Source organism: Tripterygium wilfordii, chromosome 23 (genome assembly GCF_013401445.1).
Source record: "Tripterygium wilfordii isolate XIE 37 chromosome 23, ASM1340144v1, whole genome shotgun sequence".
In the NCBI taxonomy this organism is placed as follows: Eukaryota; Viridiplantae; Streptophyta; class Magnoliopsida; order Celastrales; family Celastraceae; genus Tripterygium; species Tripterygium wilfordii.
The window spans coordinates 12,488,578-12,514,003 of NC_052254.1; the positions used below are offsets into that span (position 1 = coordinate 12,488,578).

Genomic DNA, 25,426 nt, shown 5'->3' on the forward strand with positions numbered 1-25,426 from the left:
GTGGGGCTGGGGGAGTGAAAATCTGACAAAGCGCAAAATTAAAGATGAAACGATAAAATGTGAATGAAGAAGCATGCGTTTGTCATGACTCATGGAGAACAAAACACTAACACACTACTCGTACTAGTAGTGGCCAGTGGGTAGAGGAGGATGAGTAACGTGTATGCGCACTTGCACTTGTGTTGCTAACGTTTCAGATTCTACTACCCTCTCCACTCTCCACTCTCCACCTCATCATCACTTACTTACCTACGCTACCTCATTAACTCCTTACTTTTTTTATATAAGCTTGCCAACTACATGCTGTATGACACGTACACATTACACATACAATACATTAAATATTGAATCCACGGTCCAATTAAAAAATCAGCTACGTATTCCCTTAATGCTTTTCATCAATCATCACCTACGTAACTAATTTCTTTTAAATTATTAGACAATGTTGAATTATATTATAACTTTGACCATTTCTCCTCTTTATCTGTTCAAACCAACTTTCAGAAAGAAAAAAAGAAAAGAAAAGAAAAGACAATAAAGCAATTTTAAAAAGTTGATTATAAATTAACATTTCTTTACGTACGTTATCACCAATCCTGTCCATTTACACAAAAATAGTAAAATACTAGTTAACAGGGAGCCATGCACATTATAAGAGATAGTGGGCTCTTTTACATATTTAATTAATTAATTAATGAATGCGGGATAATAAGAAAAATAAATCCAAAGCATGCATGCAGATTTAGTAAACCAGCTGTAACTTACCAATTAAGGGTCTACTTCGTTGCATAGACATATATTATAAATGAAAGGTTGTGTAGCCTTTCAAGTAAGTGGGTGGCCAACAATTCATTGAAGTTATTAGTGTTATGATGAAATCCACATAGGACCATTTTTAGTTATATATAGCTAGTTAGTGCTGGATATCCTATATTTCTTTTTATGTAATTCATGTTCACCTAATTACAAAAGGAAGAAGAATTGTCATTAATTGTGGATGTATAAAAATCTCATGTCTAATTAGTATGACAGGTGACAAAGGGAAGATGAAATACTTTACAGAGAAATTTCCTAACGTCAATTTTCACGGAGGATTCAAATTCAAACCAGACTTCAAATGAAGACGAATTCTCAAAATTTCGGGAGGTGCTCCTACCATTTTTTTACACTCCCGATGATCCCAATTTATGGGGCCGCAACTGATGGGTGGCAAAATTGTACAGAGTAATATAGGAAATGTATTAGGGATTTTCATAATGCGATGGGCAGGAGGATGCCTTTGAGATATAGTTATGGCAACGTAGTTAATTCTGTTGGTGAAAAAGGATTGTGTGATAAAGGTGGGAAGTTGGTCTAGTGTGATGAATGAGTTATTGACAATTTTGGTCCATCCAACATTTCAAGTATTTTCGGGAGATGGGTTTGATCTCCTCTATTACTCGAACGACAACCTTCCGAATATGTTGAGAGAGTGTTGTGAATTGGGATAACACGAACGACCAAACCAATCAACAGATCATTTAAATAAAGTATTTTCATAACTCAATTGCTGTGTCAAGTGCACAAGGCAGTAACATTGTGTTAGTCAAATCAGTAACTTAATTTGACTGCCAATATTCATAATAGTCAATCTCCCAACTCGTAATAAAAGTGCTCTAGTATTCAAATTTCAGTTGAATCATCTTACCAATGGTCCATGAAAACTTCAATTTAACCAAACTTTGCTGCCCAATTAATCAAAATTTGAAGTAAGAAGCAAAAAAAGGAAAAAAGAAAAAAAAAGGAAGAAAAAGACTCGGTGGTGGGTTCTAAATTGGACTTCAAGAAAATCTAGGCCCATTAAAACTTATAATAACCGATAAGCCTGTAAAATCTTCCACGAAGCTCTAAGTTGGGCTTTAATTAAACTTTGACCCATTATAACGGTATGAGAAACGAAGCGAAGGTTAGCAAGCCCTACAGTAGAGAATAGAAGAGAAGACTACCAAAAATGAGTCATGAACAAGCAAATAAGGAAGAGGAAGACAAACCAATATTATTATTTTCTAAACAAAAAGAGTGGAATGTACTTGGGCTCATGGAGGAAGCCCTGGATCCACACTGCATGCGAGAGGAAATCCAAAAGAAAATGAGAGTTAATAAAGAACACCTCAGAGTATCTCAAGCACAAGTTCAATTGCAATGACATTTCAGATTTCAATTTGTTCAATTGCAATGACATTTCAGATTTCAATTTTCAAGTAATGACATATGCACCGCACTGAACATCAAATGCAAATGCAATGTATTGGGCCTAACACAAGCCCACCACGACCGGACAGAGCCGGCCTGACGGACGGCAACGCGTGTTTTTAATCAAAGCCCATAATGGGGAGCTTCTCCCTCCCACAAAAACGTGGGTGCCCTTGGGCTTAAAGTCTTATTACAAAGCTTGAACTTATAAACACCACATCCACATTGTATTTTTCCAATGTGGTATTCCCGCAATTTGTTCACCATGCTCATGGTTACTTTGGAGTCTTTTTACATTCAACCAAAAAATGAGTTGGTCACACTAATTGCTCCAATTTATTGTCCTTATAACAAAGATTAATTACCCATAAATTTCATTCAATAAATATTATTGAGTTTTTAATTAATAATGGTCAAACTAAACTATGGTTGACCATCATTTTTCCAACAACGACAACATCAAGGATAACAAGAACCCGTATTCAACTCACGGGCTCGAGAAGTTCTTTGCACTTCTAGCTGAATTGGAGGAGAAGAGGATTTACTCACAAGTGATGATTCTTTTGTCAGGTTTGTGTATTCCAATGAGAATGATTGTATTCCAATTGTTTTCAAATTGAAGGAAAACCAAACAAAGACAGAGAAAGAGAAGAAGAAACTCAATAAGAACAGAGAAGCTAAGCATGATTTAGAAATCCCAAATCATAAGGTTAAAGAAGGGCCAATAGTTTCAACTGCAGTTGAAGAGGTCAACAAGCCATAAAAAATGGAACCAAAAGAGATAGAAAAGAAGAAAGACGCCACTTACAACTTGCAGATTTAAGGTTTAGACTCGGGTGTAATTTGTATTTTTATTCCAAAACAAAAAAAATGGTGCATTACATAATCTTATGTTTTTAAATGGAGTGTAATTATGTTTTTAAATGGAGTGTAATGAGAATGGGATACAAATAATGTCAATTAAACAAAAAGAAAAAGGATTGTAACGTATATTCCTATTTCAAAAGGGGGCGTTATAGCCAAATTAGATGAATAATTCGTTTCGTTCAGATAAGATAAGAAAGGACCAATTGAATTTTTTTCTTTCTGTTTTTCAGTTTCTGATTTGACGCACACGTGACGTGGATTAAACTCATTATTGTCTCTTCCCTTTACCAGCTCCGACTTGTTTAAAAATTTGATTCGTAGTCATCTCTTATCCTTTCTTTGATTTTGATCCACTTCTCCAATCGGTATAAGTACACACAGACAACGCCTTGTATTCTTATTTATAATCGACTCTGTTAAACATGAGAATCGAGGAGAGCGGCCATGGCGAATCGGCGTCCAGGAAGCATCTGGTGTTTGCATACTATGTCACTGGTCATGGTTTCGGCCACGCCACCCGCGTCGTTGAGGTCGTCTCTTTGTTTTTCGTTTTTATAATTTCTAATTTGTAATGCTGCTTATCTCATGTATTAAATATTTCTTAGGCTTCGATTTCGATTTCGATTTCGATCACCTACACTCTTCACTCTTGTTATTAATTTTAATATATATATATTTTTAGTTGCATTGCACTTATTCATGGTGCCTCTTCTCTTCTTCTTTTTAATAAATTGATTAACTTCTGATTACTTGCGGCATATGATTTTCGTATGATCGGCGGATCATTTGATGTGTTTGATGTCATGCGCAGGTTGCCAGGCACCTAATCCTTGCCGGACACGATGTGCACGTGGTCACTGGTGCACCTGACTTTGTTTTCACTTCAGAGATACAGTCCCCTCGTCTCTTCATTCGCAAGGTGAAGCTGAAGCTGAAGCTGAAGCACTTTTTTTATTCCCTTTTTTCCCTAATAAATTGAGAGAATTATTGTGAGAATAGTACATTTATATATATATGAGCTTAGAACATGGATTGTTTCAGGTGCTTCTTGACTGTGGAGCTGTTCAGGCAGATGCATTGACAGTGGACCGTCTTGCCTCGCTAGAAAAAGTATATGAACACTCCTTGTTTCTATTTGATTCATTGATTGTTAAAGTTTCTTTTCATGTCATTATTGAATTTATATGAAGACTGTGTTTGTTTGTTTGACTTCAATGCTTAACATATTTCATATGCATCACCTTCTTTCTACTTCTGGATGTTTGTTGGTTCCTTTTGCTAAATTTATTCTGCATTTTCTTTCCTCTCGAATACTAGTATTCAGAGACTGCTGTGACACCTAGGTCTTCTATTCTGGAAACGGAGACAGAGTGGCTGAACTCCATCAAAGCAGATCTAGTGGTACTTCAATGTTTTTTTTTCCCTCTTTGTTTCTGTGCTTGAACTTAGACTAAGTTTAAAACATAAAGAAAAAGAATAAATGCTTCATATAGTATAACTATCTACATTTTAGTGAAGGTTTCTGCTGACATTCACTTTAAATTGCACGATCAGGTTTCAGATGTTGTTCCAGTTGCATGTAGTGCAGCAGCTGATGCTGGCATTCGATCTGTTTGTGTCACCAACTTCAGGTTACTATTGCAAGCCTTCTCTATTCATTATCTTCAGTTTCTTTAATCTATTCAATTTGATCTAAAGAGTGCGAAAAACTTAACTGCATCTCTTATTTAGAAGCATAGACATTCTTCAAGTAGCATTCTTGAAGGATGCTGAAACTTTCAAATGGATTGCCTTGAAACCTGTTCGGTTTCTGGTCAAAATTGATTAAAGAATGAATTTTTTTTTTCAGTGTTTTTGAGCTGTAAGCCATGAAGAATCATGATTCAATGGTAAAATTGTTTCACTTCACCAGAGGGGGTCAAAGTTCAAACCTTGGAAATACACTATGGGCATGATGTTATGTACTTAAGAAAAACAGAATGGGGATAAGAATGTGCACTGTCCTCCTCAAACTAAAAAAAAAAAAACTCCCATGCTCACATAGTGGGCAGGGTCGGGGACAAGAAAAATGTATACAAATTTTACCCCCACATAATATGTGAGGCCGTTTACAGGAAATGAATCTAGATTGCACCCTTGCAACTCTACCATAGGGCCACATGTGAAGGACTCCAAAATATTTTGTCTAGTTAACAAATCCTCACACTTCATGACATTGTATTTGAGGAATTCAATACAACAATCTGAGGATGACTCTAAAGTTTATTATTGCAGCTGGGATTTCATTTATGCCGAGTATGTGATGGCAGCTGGCATTCATCATCGTTCAATTGTTTGGCAGGTGAATATGCTTTATCTGCTTGGAATGATTTCTCTCTCACGTCATAATATTCTAAGATATGTGTTTCTCAGACATGTCTGAGGCTTATTAGTTTCTGGTTACATAGGTTTCTTTTCTTTGCTGCCATTAGCTATCTAAATATGCATGTTAAGTCCAATAATAATATATCGAAATGGTACATGGTTAGCACACTTCATTGTCCATCTTTTAATGTGCTGGGTTTTGGTCCTAAATGCTCTAGGAAATTAAAATTTTCTTACCAAGTATACTATCATTTTGATACACGGAGTGTAGTGGTCAATTTATGTGATTCACTATAATGGAACTGATGCGAACATGTGGCCCAATTGTGGAGTTGTAAGGGTGCAACCTAGAGCCTTGCGCACGGGTAAGGTCTGCGTACATCTTGCTTGTCCCCGATTCCGCCCATTGCAAGAGCCTTTTGCACAAATGTTGTTTACCTATTATTATGGAACCCAATGATTCAGCCCAAGTCCTTTTACATTTGTATGTTTTAATATCATTAGAAGGAACTAAGTCATTTGTCGTATGGTCAATCTAGTTCAAATTCTCATTGTTGTTTTTCTTAAACCTAGAACACTGGTTTGCTTTTTATTAGAGAACAGTCCCTTGCTCAATTATCTCTTTGCCTGCTGTTTTCTGTATAGAGTGAGAAGAAGAGCACTTTCACATGTGTAATTCACATTGAATTCTCTATGTAGTGAGCGTTCTATTTTATAGATTTCTTGAAGAAAAATTATGGCAACAAGTAATTGAAATCTTACACCTTATTTTATTATTGTTCAAAGAAAAAATGTGCTTGAATTGAGAAGAAAGTTCAAGGCAGAGAAGGAAAGAAATGAGCCTGCAGATCCTTAAAACCTTCAACCATTTCAGCTATCTTTTGTTCAGCAGCTTCTTGGTAGTTTGTCTTTTTGCAACATTCTTCAACTTTCATCAACTGAGGCAGACATGGTCTGGAGAAAGCAAGGACCTAAGGAAGGAGTGGGGTGACTTTCGAAGGGGGCAACGATGGCCATATCATATTTACCAGCCTATTCGTTGGCTAGGCTTTCTTTTAGTTATTTTTCTTCCGCCTCTACTATGGGTTCTTTGGAGTTAAAGAATTGCATTTGACATATATTTCTAACCTGTGAGTTGTTACTATACTAAATGTTGAAAATTGATACAGATTGCAGAAGATTATTCTCATTGCGAATTCTTAATCCGCCTTCCGGGATATTGCCCTAGTAAGTGCTCTGTGATTATTTACTCTTTCTGAATCGCTATGTGGTGTTGCGAATCTAGCTTGACAATTCTAGAATGGGTCTCAAGGAAACTTCTATCATTGCAGTGCCTGCCTTTCGTGATGTTATTGATGTACCTCTGGTTGTGAGGAGGTTGCACAAGTCCCGCAAGGAGGTATGGCTACTGAAACGTTTTTGATGTTCTTAATCTTTGCTTATGGTTTATGGAAGATGCAGGTTATCAATGAATTCTGTTGCTTTAGGTGAGAAACGAACTTGGAATTAGCAATGATGTCAAGCTAGTTATTCTGAACTTTGGGGGACAGGTAAGCTCCCCACTAATCAACGAATCATGCTCTAATTGTCATATATCATTGTATTTCTAGTTTACCTCATTCCCTACACGCCTTTTTCTCATCTTTATGATGGTTGTTTTTTTTCTACTTTATCTATTCCATGGCTTGAGATATTCTTCATGATTACAAATTTTATGTTCTCATCTTGCAATTATTTTCATTCGTAAACAGATTTGTTTATGCCTGATGTATTTTGTGCATCATAACCTATTGTCAGACAATTTGGTTCTCTCCACAGAGACACTCAATGATATCTTTGTCTACTACGTCTCAAAACAAGTGTTTGACTGTATATAGCTTCATTGCTGAAATATTGCTAAGACAGATCTATATATTGTCTATAGATGTTCGATGCATAAGTGTATTTTCCTCCTGTATCAATCTAACAGAAACTAATGATTGATATCATTTACTAACGCTATGGTTTCTGGCTTCACATACCATTTATAAGTCCAGATAAAAGTTTGATCTGGTTAATAGAAAGATTAGATCATTCTAGCCGACTCTAGCCAATGGTAGAGTTGCAGGAGTGCAACATAGAGGTCAAATGTTCAATTCCTTGAAACAGCCTCTCCACATATTATGTGGATGTAAAGTTTGTGTACATTTTGTCTGTCCCCGACCCCACACATTGCGGGGAGCCTCGTGCATGGATGTTGTTTACCTTTTGTTTCATTTGATGCATGGCATGTCCTCGTAAACGGCTACAATCTCTCAGTACATACTAAACATAGACAAAATATGATTGTAGGTGGATTTCAGTCATGAAAAACTTTCAGCATTTATATCTTATAGTTTTATTAAATCTTCTGTCACTTGATTATTTTCCATGTATGTTTGTGCCATAATAAATTTTCTGTTCTAAGATGTTTTTTTTTTAAAAAAAGTTTCTTGTTCAATGACTAATTTTGTTGGAATTTCCAATTATTTCATTTGTTTGACTGGTTGAATGCTCTCATGGTGGTTCTTGTCTTTTTGTGCATTTTGAGACACCATTCTTTGTTTGTTAAACAACTCTAATTGTGACTTCAAGTTCTATTTATGAGCTGTGACCCAGTTGTCTGCCTACTATGCAGCCGGCAGGCTGGAATTTGAAGGAGGAGTACTTACCTCCTGGTTGGCTTTGTCTGGTATCTTTCATACCTTATTTTACATATCATTGTCCTTATAAATTTGGTAAATGTCTCTACCAAAAAGGGTGTTTTAGAGATGGCGGTGTTTCAGAGATGGCTTATATTTCACTCTTTCATTCAGGTCTGCGGTGCTTCCAACAGTCTGGAGCTTCCCCCAAATTTCATTAAGCTTCCAAAAGATGCCTACACGCCTGATCATATTGCAGCATCCGACTGTATGCTTGGTACTTATGAATATTTCACTAATGGATGACCAAATGAAATACTTTGAAAGTAAAATTTAATGGCAGTTCCATGATTCAGGAAAAATCGGATATGGCACGGTTAGTGAAGCCCTGGCATACAAGTTACCCTTCGTGTTTGTACGCAGAGATTATTTCAACGAGGAACCATTTTTGCGAAATATGCTCGAGGTGAAAATGCTGTCACATCATCCTCTCATTTTCCTATTTTAATCTCCTCTGCCTTCTTCTTTCTTGTCATATGGTCAAAGATCTGATGCCGATTGAGATAACTTTTAAACAGCATTATCAAAGTGGTGTTGAGATGATACGGAGAGATTTGCTCACTGGTCATTGGAAACCGTATCTTGAACGTGCAGTCAGTTTGAAACCATGCTATGAGGGGGGCATAAATGGTGGTGAGGTATTCTCTTCTTCCTTTGAGTTCAAGGTGGTTAAAGATTTCACATCTGAACTAATCTCATATTCAATAGACTATATTCCTATAGAAGAAGTTGCAGAATGATGAGATGACGGAGTGTTGGCAATGGGAAATACCGATTTAGTCTTATTGCAAAATTGGTTACGATTTGTTGCAATTGTCAATGTAACCATACATGGTTTACTGTGAACACCAAACTTACATATCTCATGAAAAAAAAAACAATGCTCCATACGTAAAGTTGTGTAGTACTCTTTGATGGTCATGAAGTTATTGTCAAAGTCAGCTATCAATGGATTTTTTGAAAATCTATCTGGAAGGTAGCTTCTTACACTGCCATCGGATAGTGCATAGGGCTTTGATTTTGGATGCAGCAATTTGTTCTGTCATCTTTCTGATCCCCAACATAGTTTTTCCCGTTTTGGAACTCATTTCCTCCTTATATGATGCTAAAATTATAGGTGGCAGCCCACATTTTGCAGCAGACAGCGATGGGGAAAAACTATGCATCAGATAAGGTAATAACTTCTAGATGTTTATCCCTTTTTGTTGCGTAATGACATTGATTTTTTTTTTATCTTCTCATGTTGTGACTCATTCTACTCTGTTTCATGAGATTATACGCTGTAAAAGCTTCTAAATTAAATGATTAGACTTCTGCAAAAAAATTCTGTTGTGCCTGTGTTTGTGTCAAGGGTATGGATGCTACAAAAATTCAGATAACTTTATCGAAGAATTTAGAGCGTCATCTGTGAAGTTGGATGATTTCCACTTGTATAGTGTGCATGAAAAATACTGAAGCAGGTTTAGGAAAAGTTACTCCAGCTATTATAAAGTAAGCACTGCATTTAAAGAGATGTATGTGCTTTTGAGTTTTATTGTTGCATAGACGTAACAAATTCCTTTAAATATGGCTTTTGGCTCGTTGGTGGTAACAACTGCTATTAGAGATAGGATGTTCTGATTGCCTCAGAGATCCTGTTGTCATTCTGCAAAGAAAGTACTTTACATGAGTGTCAAAATTAAATAGAAAGAACAAATCTTGCTTGATACGTCTTGTAGATAGATATTGGCATTTGATGCTGATTTAATGCTGTCTGATTCTGTCTTATGGAAATGTAGTTTAGTGGGGCTAGACGGTTGCGCGATGCTATTATTCTTGGATATCAACTGCAAAGAATTGCTGGGCGAGATTTAGCCATTCCCGAGTGGTATGCCAATGCTGAGAATGAACTGGCATTAAGTACCGGGTCACCAACTTCTAGGATGGAAGAGAACAGCTCTCTGATGAGATCGTGAGTTCATTTTCTGTTTATCTGAATTAGGATTACGTCTTTATCTGAATTATGATTATGTCTGGTAATAGTACTGATCATGTACTTTCTCGGCATGTTTTCGTATGTGTTTCTAGATATACTGAAGACTTTGAGATTCTTCATGGAGATCTTCAAGGTCTTTCAGATACAATGAGCTTTCTGAAAAGCTTGGCAGAACTAGGTGGTGTACATGATTCTGAAAAAAATACTGAGAAGCGCCAGTTACGGGAGCACAAAGCTGCTGCTGGAGTTTTTAATTGGGAGGTCTTGATTCAACTGAGGATTTTTGCTTATCTATATGCTTATTTACTTGGGGTCTGCACATATGCCATTTATGATTGCTGCCAACAACGTAGAAGGATGAAAATACTTGGGATTGTAGTTTGTAGGTTGTTTGGAACCAGATGTCACGGTGCATTATCATCCTGCCCAATTTTATTTGTCATTCCAACCATCGAAATATCTTTTTATTTTTAAAAAATTAGAATAAATTCTTTCCAACTGATATAAATTAAAGTTAGCTTGGTTGTTGAACTTTTCAAAATTTCGGATTAGTTTCATTATTGCATTTCTATCTTTTTCAGGAGGAGATCTTTGTGACAAGAGCACCTGGAAGGTTAGATGTTATGGGAGGGATTGCTGATTATTCAGGAAGCCTTGTCTTACAGGTTAGGATTGTCTTTTTGTAGTTCAAATAATAATTATAACTAATGCAATTGCACTCTTAACTGCAACATTTGATGCCTGGTGAATTTTATTCCCATAGGAAAGCTGTTCTTTTTGGCAAGTAACAAGTTTTTTTAACGTGTAATACACTAGCTAATGGTTTTCATTCTATTATTGTTTCCTTGTTACTTTCCTTGCAGATGCCTATAAGAGAAGCTTGCCATGTAGCACTGCAAAGAAATCATCCTTGCAAACACAGGCTCTGGAAACATGCTCTGGCTCGGCAAAATTCTAAAGGACTAGGGCCAACACCCGTTCTTCAAATTGTATGCACATGTTATCGATAATTAAATTTTATCATGACTAGTTTTCAGGCTGATGAATAAAATAAAAGCACCAGGGCTGATAATTATGTGTTCTTGTCAATAACTCCTTTGCCAACAATCTGGTTGTGCATCAGGTATCGTATGGGTCTGAACTGAGCAATCGTGGTCCAACCTTTGACATGGAGTTATCTGATTTTATGGATGGAGATAAGCCAATATCATATGCGAAGGCAAAGGAATATTTTGCTCAAGATCCATCCCAAAAGTGGGTAACTGTTCTTTAAATAATCACCTATGAATGTTGGTACCTTTATCCTGTCCTCAATACCTTCCATATTTATGTGGATTTGATATGAGTTATGAAAAAAAATTTCCTTCGCAGGTGGGCTGCGTATGTTGCCGGGACCATTCTAATTCTGATGACAGAATTAGGTATACGCTTCGAGGATAGCATCAGCATGCTGGTACAGTTGATTTCTTTTTCTGTAGAATTTTTTTGATCTGTAGATGCCGCTGCCTGGAAATGCTTATCCATTGATTGAGAGGCTATCCTATTTCAGTTTCTTGAGAAAATATGTGCGACTGTATGAACATGCCATGGGTCATGAGGATTTTGTGAAGCCAATTTATATATATTTCTTAATTGTGAAAGGGATTCTTGAATTACTTTTGAAACTCTGTGTGTGTCATTTATAGGTAAGATTAAGATTGCTTGGATGCTGTATCTGCTTCATTCTGTGCTTCGTTTTATTTCCCTCTCATTTTCTTTTTCTTAATTGGTTGTTAGCTTGCAAAATATTTCCATGCAACATTTGCATTTGCATTGCTAGGTAGAAAATAATCAATGCATTTTACCATCTTTAGATTATTAGATTTTAATGGCTTTTGCTAATGTTCTGATATTGGTGGTTCATGTTACCAACATACAGGTTTCTTCTAGTGTACCAGAAGGTAAAGGGGTATCTTCTTCTGCCGCTGTGGAGGTTGCTAGCATGTCTGCTATTGCCGCAGCTCATGGTAAATTTGTTCTTCTTATGACTATGAGTTAAAGATCATCTCGCCCAGTGGTAAAATTGCAGGGGTACAACCTATAGATCACATGTTCAATTCCTAGAAACAGTCTTTCCACATATTATGTGGGGGTAAGGCCTGTGTACATCTTGCTTGTCTCTAACCCCGCCTACTGCGGAAGCCTTGTGAACGGGTGTTTACCTTTTTTATACCAATGACTCTAAGCTAAAGATCTTTTTAATTAAAAGTCAATGTTCACAACTTCGTATTAGTGGCTAGAGATGCCCGCAACCTATGTTGAGCCAATTATCTAGTTTGCTCTTCTAACTGCTCAAGCTTGGTTGGTCTCGAAATATAATACTCCAAATAAATTGGCTAGTCAAGAAATATATTGTCGATGTTAATATTGTGCTTGACTCAATCCTCTAAATTCCTATGCTTAGTTTGCTTGTTGTCCAGTAAGTGACTGAGGTATTTCTGCTTAAATGATCGAAGCAAAATTTTGCGGTAAAAGGTTACTTGATTTAAGTTTTTTTATATGCTTCTCAGGGTTAATTATCAGTCCAAGAGACCTTGCTTTGCTCTGCCAAAAGGTTTAATTACTATCATAAACTAGTATTACTAATATGTTCTCAGTACTTTTCACTATGTCCTACAATTGTCTCGCTTTGTTCATTTTTCATAGTGTTTGTCAGGTAGAAAATCACATTGTAGGAGCTCCTTGTGGTGTTATGGATCAGATGACTTCAGTGTGTGGTGAAGCCAACCAACTTCTGGCAATGGTGTGCCAGGTACGTATCATTAGTGCTGCTGAGAGTACCTCTGATACTATTGTTTTTCAGATTAAGAAACATGGTTAAGACTTGCGGTCATGGTCCATGCAGCCTGCTGAGGTACTTGGGCTCGTAGAGATTCCCAGCCATATTCGATTTTGGGGACTTGATTCAGGAATAAAACATAGGTATCTGACCACGTAAATTATTTTTTCTACATGGGATATATCGTTTGCTGTTTGCGCAAATTATATTGGCGTGTGTTGGTAGGTTGGTGTGTGTGTTGGATCACATATGAACCTCAATATTAGGCTAATAGCAATGACTTGTCAGAATACAAATAATTTGGCGAATGCTAATCTTCTCTGTTCATAGGAACATTATGATGTTTCTCCTAGATTTTAGGGTTCTTGTTATGCCATTTGTCGTCTTCCTGTTTTATTGTTGATATGACAAGCTTGTGGTTCTTCTTTCATTTGAAATGAAGAAGCCATGTTTCACCTCATTGAATGTGAGCACTCTTCTTGAATAATTTGTGAGTAACCATGTCAAATCTGCATCATGACGACTTAATTACTGTTGACCTGGAGTTCATTTCTTTCTTTGTTCATCCATCTTTTACGAATATAGGGCTGCAGATGAGGTGGAGGCAGCTTATGTGTTGCTGTTTTAACTTTGGTTATTTTTTGCTTGAGCGTGCTTGGCAGAGATCACAAACAATAGTTCAGACAGTTTGTTAGAATGGGTAATTTTCACTGAAGGGGGTCAAGTTTCTTTTGGCCAAAGCTCAAAATATTAGATGCTGTATAATATACAATTAATCCTGGTGTGACTAAGATATCAGCTTTGTTCCATAGTGTGCGTTACTTGAGGTCAGATGAAATTAACTGTCCTTGCTATTAAAAGCCACTGGAGGTGTGACTTCTGAAATATTATCATATTCTTTACAAATACATTTTATCAGAAAAGGGAAGTTTAATGCGCCTACCATGCCACGCTTTCCTGACATCCAGCTTTGTGTGTACAAAAAATTAACCTAGTATTCAGTTTACGGAAAAATACCTTTTAGTTGTTTAGGAGTTCTGAAAGGTTTTTGAAGTGTACAGTATTAATCTTCTCAGTTGATAGTGCTTTTTGTGCTCTTTGAAAATTCTCAGATTCCAGAATAATGAGCAGTCTCCCTGTTCTTTTTTCTTGGTGGCAGTGTTGGAGGTGCAGACTATGGCTCAGTCAGAATAGGTGCCTTCATGGGTCGAAAGATAATAAAGTGTACAGCTTCTGATGTTTTGTATAGAACATTGTCCATTGATAATGGGATAAACCCTGATGAGATGGAGGATGATGGTGTCCAATTACTAGAATCTGAAGCTTCATTGGACTACCTATGCAACTTGTCTCCTCACAGGTAAATCCCTTCCTTGAGCCTTCCAGAACTGTTTATAGATATTTCATAGTTTTGATTGGAGGTTTGAAGTCGACTCTTTTTTTCCTTACATGACCTAGCATGTATTACTTACAGATATGAAGCTATATATGCTAAGATGCTTCCAGAATGCATGCTTGGTGATTCCTTTTTGGAGAAATATGCGGATCACTGTGATCCCGTCACAGTAATTGATCGGAAGCGTATGTACAGTGTGCAGGCACCTGCACGGCATCCTATCTACGAGAATTTCCGCGTCACGGTTAGTGATTACTTTTAGTAGCTAAGCTGTAAGTTAAAGAACTGACTTGCAAAGTTATATAAACTAAAGTTTGAGGTAGAATTTGACTTGCAATGCGTATAGCAATACTGCTCATCTATGAGATGAAACTACTTTAATTTCCTTCCTTTTATGTTATAATCATGCAATTCAAATTATGTGGTTATTTTGGATAAGTTAAAATAGAATACTCTTGCGGGTTTTACAGGGATTTGACAATGTTTTTCACTCATTTTGAAACTAAGTTCTAGGTTGTCAGAGTGTTATTCGTCTGGCATAGAATCCTTGTACACAATATAAAACTAACTCTGGCGGTGGGGAAGGACAACGCGAACTGGTTCTGAATTATGGTCGTGGGCTGTTCGATATGCAACTATGGCAGATGCGCCCAATATTACTAATCATTCTTAATTATGGTTGATTTGATAAGAAGTTCATTTATCTAATCTTTCCAATTGCATGTTCTTCTGATCAATAAACTTGCTTTACTTTTCATGCCTGGCTTTCTTTTATTGTATTTTCAAAATAATATTTAATTAAATGTGTTCCAGTTAGTATTGCTAACTATGAAGGAACTAATAAACAGTTGGAACTTTCTCATTGCATCTTAAATAAGCTAAGTTATTTTCTCCCCTTACTTGAAGCATAGGCTTTCAAAGCACTGTTATCATCTGCAACTTCAGATGACCAACTCATAGCCCTTGGAGAACTGTTATATCAGGTACTCGCAGTACTCTATATTCATTGAATTGTTAAATTTTCTGTCGCTAATTTTGTTTCCTGCAAATTCCTTGAGTCACTCAGAAAGGGGGAAAAAAAGAGAGAGTAAAGTCACTGCCCTTATTTTATGGAGAGTAATACAGTGGAGACTATAAAAAAAAGATGTGAAATAATCTTTTACAGTTCTAAAGGAAAATGAGATAAGATAGGTTGCGGCAGAAGTTAATCAGCAGCTATAGCTTTTCTGAATTGTCTGTAATTTTAAGTTGGTGGGGCTTTTAAATCCTGAAGGACGGTGTGGACCTTTTGTCCTCCATAGAACGTTGCTTTACAAATGGAACTAGGCTAAGGACAAACATGCTGAGCAGAATTTCAGTTGTTCTGAGAAAGATATACGTTTATAGTATCTAAATCAAGATTTGGTAATTAACTTTGTTTTTATGATATTAGAGATGCTTGTTAGGAAGAAAGTAGTGTCTTTATTCTTTTTGGGGAGGTGGGAGTACGGGAGAGGGAGAGGGAGAGGGACAGGGAAAGGGGGAAATAAAGGCAACGGAAACTTTTTTCTTGACTTTGCAGTTTTGTGTTGTCAGTGCCACTACAGCTACAGTGCTTGTGGACTTGGTACCGATGGGACAGATAGACTTGTACAGTTGGTACAGGAAATGCAGCATAATAAATCAAAATCTGAAGATGGGACATTATATGGAGCAAAAATAACTGGTGGTGGCTCTGGCGGTACAGTATGTGTAATTGGCAGGAATAGTCTTCGGAGCAGCCAGCAAATTCTCGAGGTAGTTTTTATACATCCCCTCACTTTTATCATTCCTCTAGTTGGTACGTGAATGTTACAAATTTGAGTAATAAATTTCGTTTACATTTTCCAGATTCAGCAAAGATACAAAAATGCGACAGGGTATTTGCCTTTTATTTTCGAGGGTTCATCACCTGGAGCTGGAAAGTTCGGGTATCTGAGAATCCGTCGTCGTGGCAAACTTGTTTGTTGATGCAATAAAGGAGTTTCTATATTATTGATAATAGTATTTCTACGTACATCAAAATAAATCACAACTCCCCTCACCTCGACATTCATCAAGAGATTCGAGGAATATGGTTATCAATTAATAAGTCATATTTTTTTTAATCTTGGATTCAATATTGATGATTTGATGCTGCACTAATGACCCAATTGTCTTAACCGATGGCCTCTAGAGTTTTTTTATGTATACGTTATTGGAATTTGAAGATCCACTTCCTCTAGTTTGTTAATGTCTACGGAGGATTTTGACTGTTTCTTTTTTCTTTTTCGTACTCGGTAGCTACTACTAGAGCGAAGCGACAAATGTTTCTCTCGAATGAGATTTAAACAGTAAAAACTTTCGTTGGAATTCAATATGGTATTGTCTAACATGCATTCTCAAATTAAATTCTTAGTTTCAGTTTGGTTAGAAATTGTCCAAGTTTATGGTTTGGGATCCTGTAAATTTTTTTTCCTTTCCGGAACTGCTCGTTCAGAAGCAACGAGCCTTGCTTAAATTTATTTAGGTTTTTTAGTTCACTAAAATAGTAAAATGAGCCAACGCCAATATGAAATTGAAGATTGTAGGCTTGGTTTAATTGGGCCAAACCAGACACTAGCCCAAGCGACAGGACCAACCTAGTTTTTATATCAATTTCTATCGGCAAATGCCAAGCCCAAAGGCCGAAGGTGCCAGGTCAATCTGTCTAAATAATAAATACATTACAAAAACGAGAATGAAAAATCTGTTCATTTCAAACCACATTGTTGTGGTAAAGCCCGACACTAACATTACAGTTAGCAAAACTATAAATTGTCGATAGACCTGTTACAGATCAAGTCAGACTGTTTTAGGGTTCCTGATTCCCTGTGGTGCTTGATCACCTAGGGTTTCTGAGCTTCTCTTCTCGGCCACACTGTTCGGTGCCTCCTCCTCGGGTCGGTACATTGGCTATGCCTTAGTTGACAGTTCGGTGAGAACTTATTCGGTATATGTTCTACTCATATGTCACATATTGTCACTGAGTGGAGGGTATTTTTGGTATCATGATCAAATGTCGTGGTATAAACCCATATATCATATCGTATCATTGCCGTAGCAAGTCATTCAAGCTAAAAAAATGGAATATATATAAAAACAAAGAAAAGAAAAGAAGATAGAATATACAAAGCCGGTGCATCATCGATGATGCAACAACAAAAGAAACACAGCGTCAATAACGAGATGGTGGCACCAGCTAGTGCATATTACAGCAAACTCCAAAACAAAATAAATGATATAAACAACAAAATAGAACACAAGGACAAGAAAATTGCCGGCCTTTTCCAGCTCATCGATCCATCGGACTTTGTCAATCCCAATTCCCTTGCCACCAAGCTATCTCATATATTCTCATTTCTTTTTATTTCTGTCTTTGAGTCCCCACAGTTTTCCAACATTACATTTACATGGCTTCTCGGTTTAGCCATGGACTTATTGTTCCTACGCTGCGGTTGCTGCTGCTGCTGCTGCTCTGCATGGCTCAATCCCCATGCGTACATGGTGCAACCGAGTCCGAAATACTTGTCAAGTTCAAGTCTTCTTTGTCCAACGCCTCAGCACTCAACAACTGGGACGGGAACTCCAATAGTCCATGCAACTGGGTAGGTGTCCGGTGCAACGATGACGGGACGGTAGGGCTTTTGAGGCTTGAAAAGATGAGCCTCGCGGGTCTCATCGACCTTGACACCCTCGTGGGCCTCCCTGGGTTGAGATCCCTCAGCTTAATGAATAACAGCTTCCAAGGTCCCATGCCTGCCGTCTCCAAACTCAGCTCCTTGAAGATTCTTTACCTCTCCTATAACAACTTCTCCGGCGACATTCCCTCCGATGCCTTCAGCGGCATGTATTCCTTGAAGAAGCTTTACATGGCCAGGAACAACTTCACTGGCCAAATTCCCACGTCTCTTGCTACTTTGACTAAGCTTGTCGAGTTGGTTCTCCAAGGCAACCAGTTTGAAGGGAACATACCCGATTTCCAGCACAAGTTTGATGTTTTGGATTTGTCCAATAACCATTTGGAGGGTCCAATACCATCTGCTCTTGGTGACAGCAGCCCAGCTTTTCTTGCAGGTGAACTATTTAACTTACTTTATTAGTTATTAGTTATATATTCCCCATTCATTTAATTAATCCCGTGGAAATAATAATAATAATTAACATGTTAATTTGATTTTTGATAAATAAAGGCAACAAAGATCTATGTGGAAAGCCTCTGCAGCCATGCAAATCCAACGACAAGAAGAAGAAGCGCATCGTCATTCTAATCATTGTTGTTGTGGTCTCTTTGGCTGCGCTACTAGTTGCCATTGCTGCCATATCCTCCTACTTTCGCGGCCGTCAGAGAGAAGCAGCAGCCCAAGCCAAGATGGGCCACAACAAGTATTCCCAAAAGCAGTTCGTAAATGAAGCCCAATCAACCGAGTATCCGGCCCAAACAAAAAAAGCAGCCCAAAACGGGAAACTTCACTTCGTGAGGAACGACAGAGAAAGGTTCGAGTTGCAGGACCTTCTTAGAGCATCCGCCGAGGTTCTGGGGAGCGGAAGCTTCGGGTCTTCCTACAAAGCGAGGCTCCTGAGCGGATCTACCATGGTCGTGAAGAGGTTCAGGCAGATGAGCAACGTCGGGAAAGAAGAGTTTCAGGAGCACATGAAGAGACTCGGAATGCTGTCTCACCCCAACTTGCTTCCTCTGGTGGCTTTCTACTTCAGAAAAGAGGAGAAGCTCTTGGTCTCCGATTTCATCGACAACGGAAGCTTGGCCAGCCATCTGCACAGTAACAACCCAAATCCGAGGCTTGACTGGCCCACCCGCTTAAAGATCATCAGGGGAGTGGCCAGAGGCTTGGCTTATCTATTCAAGCAGTTCCCGAACACGGCCTTGCCTCACGGTCACCTCAAGTCCTCCAACGTTTTGGTTGATGACACCTTCGAGCCTATATTAACCGACTATGCTCTGTTTCCGGTGGTGAACAGAGACCTCGCTCAGCAAGTCATGGTGGCCTACAAGTCCCCCGACGAGCGGAAAAACAGAAAGACGGACGTTTGGAGTCTGGGGATACTGATACTGGAAATGCTGACGGGGAAGTTTCCGGCGAACTATCTGAAACAGGGGTCCGGGTCGGGAGCGAATGGGGATTTGGGAACGTGGGTGAACTCGGTGGTGAGAGAGGAGTGGACGGGAGAGGTGTTTGATAAGGAGATGAGGGGGGGGAAGAATGGGGAGGGGGAGATGCTGAAGCTGCTGAAGATCGGAATGTGTTGCTGCGAGAGTAATGTGGAGAGGCGATGGGACTTGAGAGAGGCTGTTGAGAAGATCGAGGAGTTGAAGGAGAGAGACGGTGACTACGATGATATGTCGTCTTATGGAAGTGAAGGGGATGTGTATTCTTCAAGAGCAATGACTGAGGATGACTTCTCTTTCTCTGTTAATGGATCATAATTCGTTTCGATTAATTTGTTTTTCCTGCAATTGATAGATATATTTGATCCATTTTCAGTTACAGTCAAGATGGCTTGATTTATTTTTATTTTTTTTTTCCAAAAAACCGGTTTTGGGCATTATACTTGTCTCTTCTCTGTATAATTTTTTTTTTGGTTTCGTTTACGCATAAAAGGATTGTGTCAATTTCAATTCTAAATCGGAGTATATTAAGTTTATTATGTATGCCATTAGTCGTGTTAAGATGCGAGGATGATTGTCAAGAATCAATCAAGCGTCAGTATTTTATAGGTAGCTGAGCTCACCTGATAGAGATTGCAAGGAATTTGATCTAAATCTCTCAGTAGCATTAGCATGCCATGACTTGCAATTCCATTCGAAGACAGGACCAGACGAGATCTTTTGGAGAGATATGAGTTCTGAATTGCATGCAAAATGCAACTTCATTATACATTTCGTTCTGAAGTTCTGTTCTTTGCAAGGTACGATTGTTGGAGCAGCATGTGTGTTTAATTGTTTACAATACTACTGGACAAAAAAAAATTATATTTATAGGAGTATAAATATAATTGTCTTTTTTTATTTGGAGGGGTTTGGAAAAGTCAAACACCTGGTTAAGTGCCTATTATGAGGGCTCTTCTTTTTTCCTCCGGGGGGAGAGAGAAGTCAACGGAGATTTTTGAGGGAACTCACCGGTTTGAAGGAGCCGAAAATGGAGAAACAAGTTTGAAAAAAAAGAGCAAACTTTGTGGAAATGCAGTTAAGGCCTTCTCTTCTTCTACTACTTATTTTTGTGAGGCTAAAAAGAATAACAAATAGTTTTAGCGGTCTTTCTTGTCTCTCTTGGCCCCCCTGGGAGAGAGACGAGGAGATCAAACAAAAAAGCACTATCTTGGAAGATATTATCAAGGATTCTTCTTGTCTTGGACGGCAAACGCAAACACTGCAAGCTTGTATCTCAACCTTAGAAGGGGTCAAGCGCCTTAAGAGAGAGTAACATTTTTGGAGAAAGGACGGACGAGAGGTTGAGAGAGATGTGGATGCCAAAAAACACTACGGAAAGGAGGGAAGGATTAAGTGGTTTGGTGGCAGTAGCAATAGACAAGGACAAAGGCAGCCAAAATGCTCTGAAATGGGCCATAGATCATCTTTTGCAGAGAGGCCAGACAGTCATTCTCATCCATGTCAACCTCAAATCACCATCCCTTTCTGCCTCGCCTTCTCTTGGTGGTGCCCCAAGTACGCAATCACCCAGCTCTACCTCTTCCTTTTACTATAAGTATAAGAGAGACATATTATATAATCATAAGATTTTCAACTTACATGCTATCCCATGATTGGAAATAAACAACTAGCCTTGGAAAATATTTTTATAGATTCAAATTTCATAAATTATTAGTCACATGCATTTTCCTCATAAAAAATATTCACCATCTTTACATTACTGGTGCAGGGCTGAACCAAGTTGTGGATGCTAATGGCGAGAGCACATTGGTATGCAAAGATCCTGACAACCAGACCAAGGAATTGTTCCTTCCCTTTCGTTGTTTCTGTACACGTAAAGATGTAAGCATCACTTCTTTTGCTTTTCACCAGATATTCAGAACCTATCAGCAAATATTCATGCTCTTAACATTTACTTTGACATCAGATTCAATGCAAGGATGTTGTACTGGAAGATTTAGATGTAGCAAAAGGTTTAATTGAATATGTTAGCCAAACAGCAATCGAGGCTTTAGTAGTTGGTGCCTCATCAAAAACAGGTTTCCTCAGGTACGTTGCTTTCTTGCTAAGATATATGATCAATGGGCGAAAACTGAAAGGAGGCCCAGTTTGAAGTCTAGATTACTTGATACAGTCAATGACAAGCATTACGTACAGTTTGTCGTAGCAAACTTTCAAATTCTTTTTCTAATCGCAACATAAATAGTTCAGTTATCTTATATGATTAACAAAAGTTTTAGCTTTCACGTGCGCTTAAGAGGATAAGATAGGACATACATAACCTCTCAGAACCTTCTGCAGCTCGCTATCACCCAATCAACTTTCCTCAAATGCTTGGAAGAAGAAAACATAACAGTATCAGATGTATGGTTAAGTTTATATCAAATATTTTCTTGCGAAATACCCTTTTACTTGAACAAACTTTTTCTTCAGAAGATTCAAGACCACGGATATTCCCGGCAGCGTATCAAAAGGTGCTCCGGATTTTTGTTCTGTATATGTAATATCCAAAGGGAAGATCTCATCCATGAGATCTGCATCCAGGCCTGCCCCAACCATCTCCCCACTGCGAAACCAACTTCTCAGCACGAAACCACCTCCTCTGCTGGAGACGACTCCTCTCCAAGCTACTACCACGAGATGTTAGTTCATCTTATCCCCTTCAGTCCTTCACTTCTTCCTTTTCTGGTTAATATTACTTGTTGATTACCTATTGTTCTCAATATAATCTAATCATTTTCAGCCGTCGAAAGGCCACCACTTGATCCTCCACGTAAATCAAACGACGAGACAGAATTCTTCAGGTATATAACTTATGAGAACATCAGGTTAAAACACCTATATGCTTGTGTTCATTGTTTTATTGAAAGGCTAACATAAAGTCAACATTCTGAGCAGGTCACCATTTACAAGGAAAGGACTCAATGGAAAATCTTACGGGGAGCTCTCTATGCCAGATACTGACATATCATTTGTTAGCTCCGGAAGGGCAAGCATTGATCGCATGTTCCCAGCGTTTTACGACAACACGGAAACAGTTCGAATGGCAAGGTTGTCAAACATCTCAGATATAGAGAGCAACCACAGCTTTGAGTCAATGCACTATGGACGAAAATCATTGGATGCGAACTCTCCAACTGAATTCTCATCAATCTCACAGGAAAACGAGAGATCATCTTCTGCATCTCAGGGAATGGTAAAGGCATCCATCTAACTGTTATTAAATCTTTTACTCTCGAGAGAATATGAACGTAAGAAATTGTAGAACTGAAGATTCTTACAATATTTTTTACGTACTACAGGATGATGTGGAAGCTGAGATGAGGAGGCTAAAGTTGGAACTCAAACAAACAATGGAAATGTATAGTACAGCTTGCAAAGAAGCACTGACTGCAAAACAAAAGGTAATAAATAACTACATTTGCTTCATGCCTTTTATCTCCGTGACAAGGCACTGAGGGAATGCTCTCTACAGGCAAGAGAGCTCCATATTTGGAAATTGGAAGAAGAGAGAAGGCTGGAAGAGGCAAGACTGGCTGAGGAAGCTGCATTGGCAATTGCAGAAAAGGAGAAAGCAAAGTCCAAGGCAGCAATTGAGGCTGCTGAAGCGGCTCAACGGATTGCAGAACTGGAAGCGCAGAAAAGAATAACTGCAGAAATGAAAGCACTGAAAGAAGCAGAAGACAAGCGAAAGGCATTTGATGCTTTGACGCAGTCTGATGTAAGGTACAGGAAATACGCAATCGAAGAAATAGAAGCTGCAACAGAATTCTTCACGGAGTCACGTAAGATCGGTGAAGGAGGCTATGGACCAGTATATAAGGGTCATCTAGACCACACACCTGTTGCAATTAAGGTTTTACGACCTGATGCAGCACAAGGAAGATCACAATTTCAACAAGAGGTATGATTAGTCATGGAAAGGTCAGATTTATATTCATATTGTAGTAAAAGAAGTTTCTTGAAGGCAGAACAACATAAGCTACCAGAAACATCAGTAATGCTGTATGGTCTGTCTTTCAAATTGACCTACTGACGAAAATTTGCAGGTTGAGGTGCTCAGCTGCATACGACATCCTAATATGGTGCTTCTCCTGGGAGCCTGTCCAGAGTATGGATGCCTAGTATATGAGTTTATGGCAAATGGAAGCTTGGAAGACTGTCTATTTCGAAGAGGAAACACCCCAGCTCTGTCTTGGCAGCTTAGGTTCCGAATTGCGGCTGAAATTGGCACTGGCTTGCTGTTTCTCCATCAGACTAAACCAGAACCACTTGTTCACCGTGACCTAAAGCCCGCAAACATCTTACTTGACCGAAACTATGTCAGCAAAATAAGTGACGTTGGTTTGGCTAGGCTAGTTCCTCCATCTGTTGCTGATTGTGTGACACAATATCGGATGACATCCACAGCAGGCACTTTCTGTTACATAGATCCAGAATACCAGCAAACAGGAATGCTTGGAATAAAGTCTGATGTATACTCCCTTGGAATCATCTTTCTTCAGCTGCTAACTGGCAAACCACCTATGGGCTTGACTCACCATGTCGGACGGGCTATTGAAAAGGGGACTTTTGCTCAAATGTTGGATCCCGCCGTGCCTGATTGGCCAGTGGAAGAGGCCTTATCTTTTGCCAAACTATCACTCAGCTGTTCAGAGTTAAGGCGGAAAGACAGACCTGATCTTGGAAAAGTAGTTTTACCAGAACTCAATAGACTGAGAACACTTGCTGAAGACACAATGCCATCGATGTCATTCGTAGGAAGTGCAGCCCCTTCACCCAACCACAGCCAAGTCTCATTGCAGCTTGTAAGTTGATCTTCTACATTGATTAGTTCCCCCCCCCCCCCCCCCAAAAAAAAAACAAAAACAGAGAAAAGAAGTGCACGGACGAAGTTTGAAGTACAGAAACAATTTAACGTAAAAAATTATGAAATCAAGCGTAACACATGATCGTTCTATGCAGGACCTTAGGAGCTCGCCTCAATCTGCACAATCTGACGAGTAATAATGACAGAAGTTTTGTCTAAGAGGAAGACAAGGTAAATATGTTCGAAAATTTGATAATCCATATTATGATATCCAAAGCCCTGTGGGCAGGGCTTTATTTCCCATTTCAATGTGTAGAGAGATTTAAGACAAGCATCACATGATCTTCTTTCCAAAAGGTCTAGAGATGGAGGTATTCAACCATAGGCTAGCAAAAGAGTTCCTTTGTAGATTCATTGCAGGAGCTAAAACAATTCTAGCAATAGGTAGCAATCACCAAGAATAGTTAAAGAAAGTTGACATTGCTAGCCTGAATGACTTGTATTTTCCTTTTCTGTAAAGGTGCTCATACCAGTTTACCTGGAGGTGGTGCTCATTCTTAGGAATAAGACGTAACTTTTGACACAACTAAAGCCTACATAGTGCCATTTCATGTTTTTGTTGTGAACACGAAGTCCTTGTCAAGGCTAAATTTTTGTGGGAAGATTGCTGCAATATCTCCTTAGTTCTTGTTGCTACACAACCGAAGATCAAAGTAGACCACCATATTGATATCCCCTATGCATGGGAAAATTCCTTCTGCAATAGATGTCATTCTTCTGCTGTAAAGCATACAAATGTACTCACTTTATTATCTTTGTGTAAACTTTATGGTAATTATGTAATGTACATATTTCATCTAAAGCATTTGATATCAAAAAAATAGTTTATTGTTATCCATGCTTTCAACTTCGTGTGATACCTTTGTTGTCAAGCGTTGGACTTTGGTCAAACTTATCATATCATCACGTGGGGAATTTCTGTGTAAAGGTCTGACGGCCTATACGGTGGCGTTCTCGATTATTAGGGAAATTTTTTTT

At 38.5% G+C, this 25,426-nt stretch overlaps 3 protein-coding genes across 3 annotated transcripts; all 3 read left to right on the forward strand.

The window, feature by feature from the left end:
• Positions 1–3,303: 3,303 nt before the first annotated feature.
• LOC119993366 (L-arabinokinase-like) lies at positions 3,304–16,623 on the forward strand. Its single transcript, XM_038840485.1, has 29 exons — positions 3,304–3,629; positions 3,911–4,018; positions 4,141–4,209; positions 4,417–4,500; positions 4,654–4,730; positions 5,374–5,440; positions 6,633–6,690; positions 6,795–6,862; positions 6,951–7,013; positions 8,120–8,173; positions 8,298–8,400; positions 8,480–8,589; positions 8,702–8,821; positions 9,301–9,357; positions 9,962–10,134; positions 10,251–10,419; positions 10,740–10,823; positions 11,022–11,147; positions 11,282–11,412; positions 11,530–11,611; positions 12,077–12,164; positions 12,708–12,751; positions 12,854–12,949; positions 13,043–13,119; positions 14,136–14,336; positions 14,451–14,616; positions 15,284–15,355; positions 15,948–16,148; positions 16,242–16,623. Exons 1-29 carry the CDS (start codon positions 3,522–3,524, stop codon positions 16,359–16,361), a joined length of 2,976 nt encoding a protein of 991 aa, XP_038696413.1. The 5' UTR covers positions 3,304–3,521; the 3' UTR covers positions 16,362–16,623.
• A 1,266-nt stretch (positions 16,624–17,889) lies between these two features.
• On the forward strand, positions 17,890–20,046 carry LOC119993732 (pollen receptor-like kinase 5). The gene is made up of 2 exons (XM_038840952.1): positions 17,890–18,485; positions 18,602–20,046. Exons 1-2 carry the CDS (start codon positions 17,891–17,893, stop codon positions 19,852–19,854), a joined length of 1,848 nt encoding a protein of 615 aa, XP_038696880.1. The 5' UTR covers position 17,890; the 3' UTR covers positions 19,855–20,046.
• An 842-nt stretch (positions 20,047–20,888) lies between these two features.
• On the forward strand, positions 20,889–25,092 carry LOC119993747 (U-box domain-containing protein 35-like). The gene is made up of 11 exons (XM_038840969.1): positions 20,889–21,081; positions 21,308–21,420; positions 21,506–21,627; positions 22,015–22,220; positions 22,322–22,382; positions 22,477–22,774; positions 22,881–22,982; positions 23,054–23,482; positions 23,628–24,386; positions 24,544–24,619; positions 24,909–25,092. The coding sequence occupies exons 1-10, from the start codon at positions 20,889–20,891 to the stop codon at positions 24,583–24,585; spliced, it is 2,325 nt and encodes a 774-aa protein (XP_038696897.1). The 3' UTR covers positions 24,586–24,619; positions 24,909–25,092.
• The last annotated feature ends 334 nt before the right edge of the window (positions 25,093–25,426 follow it).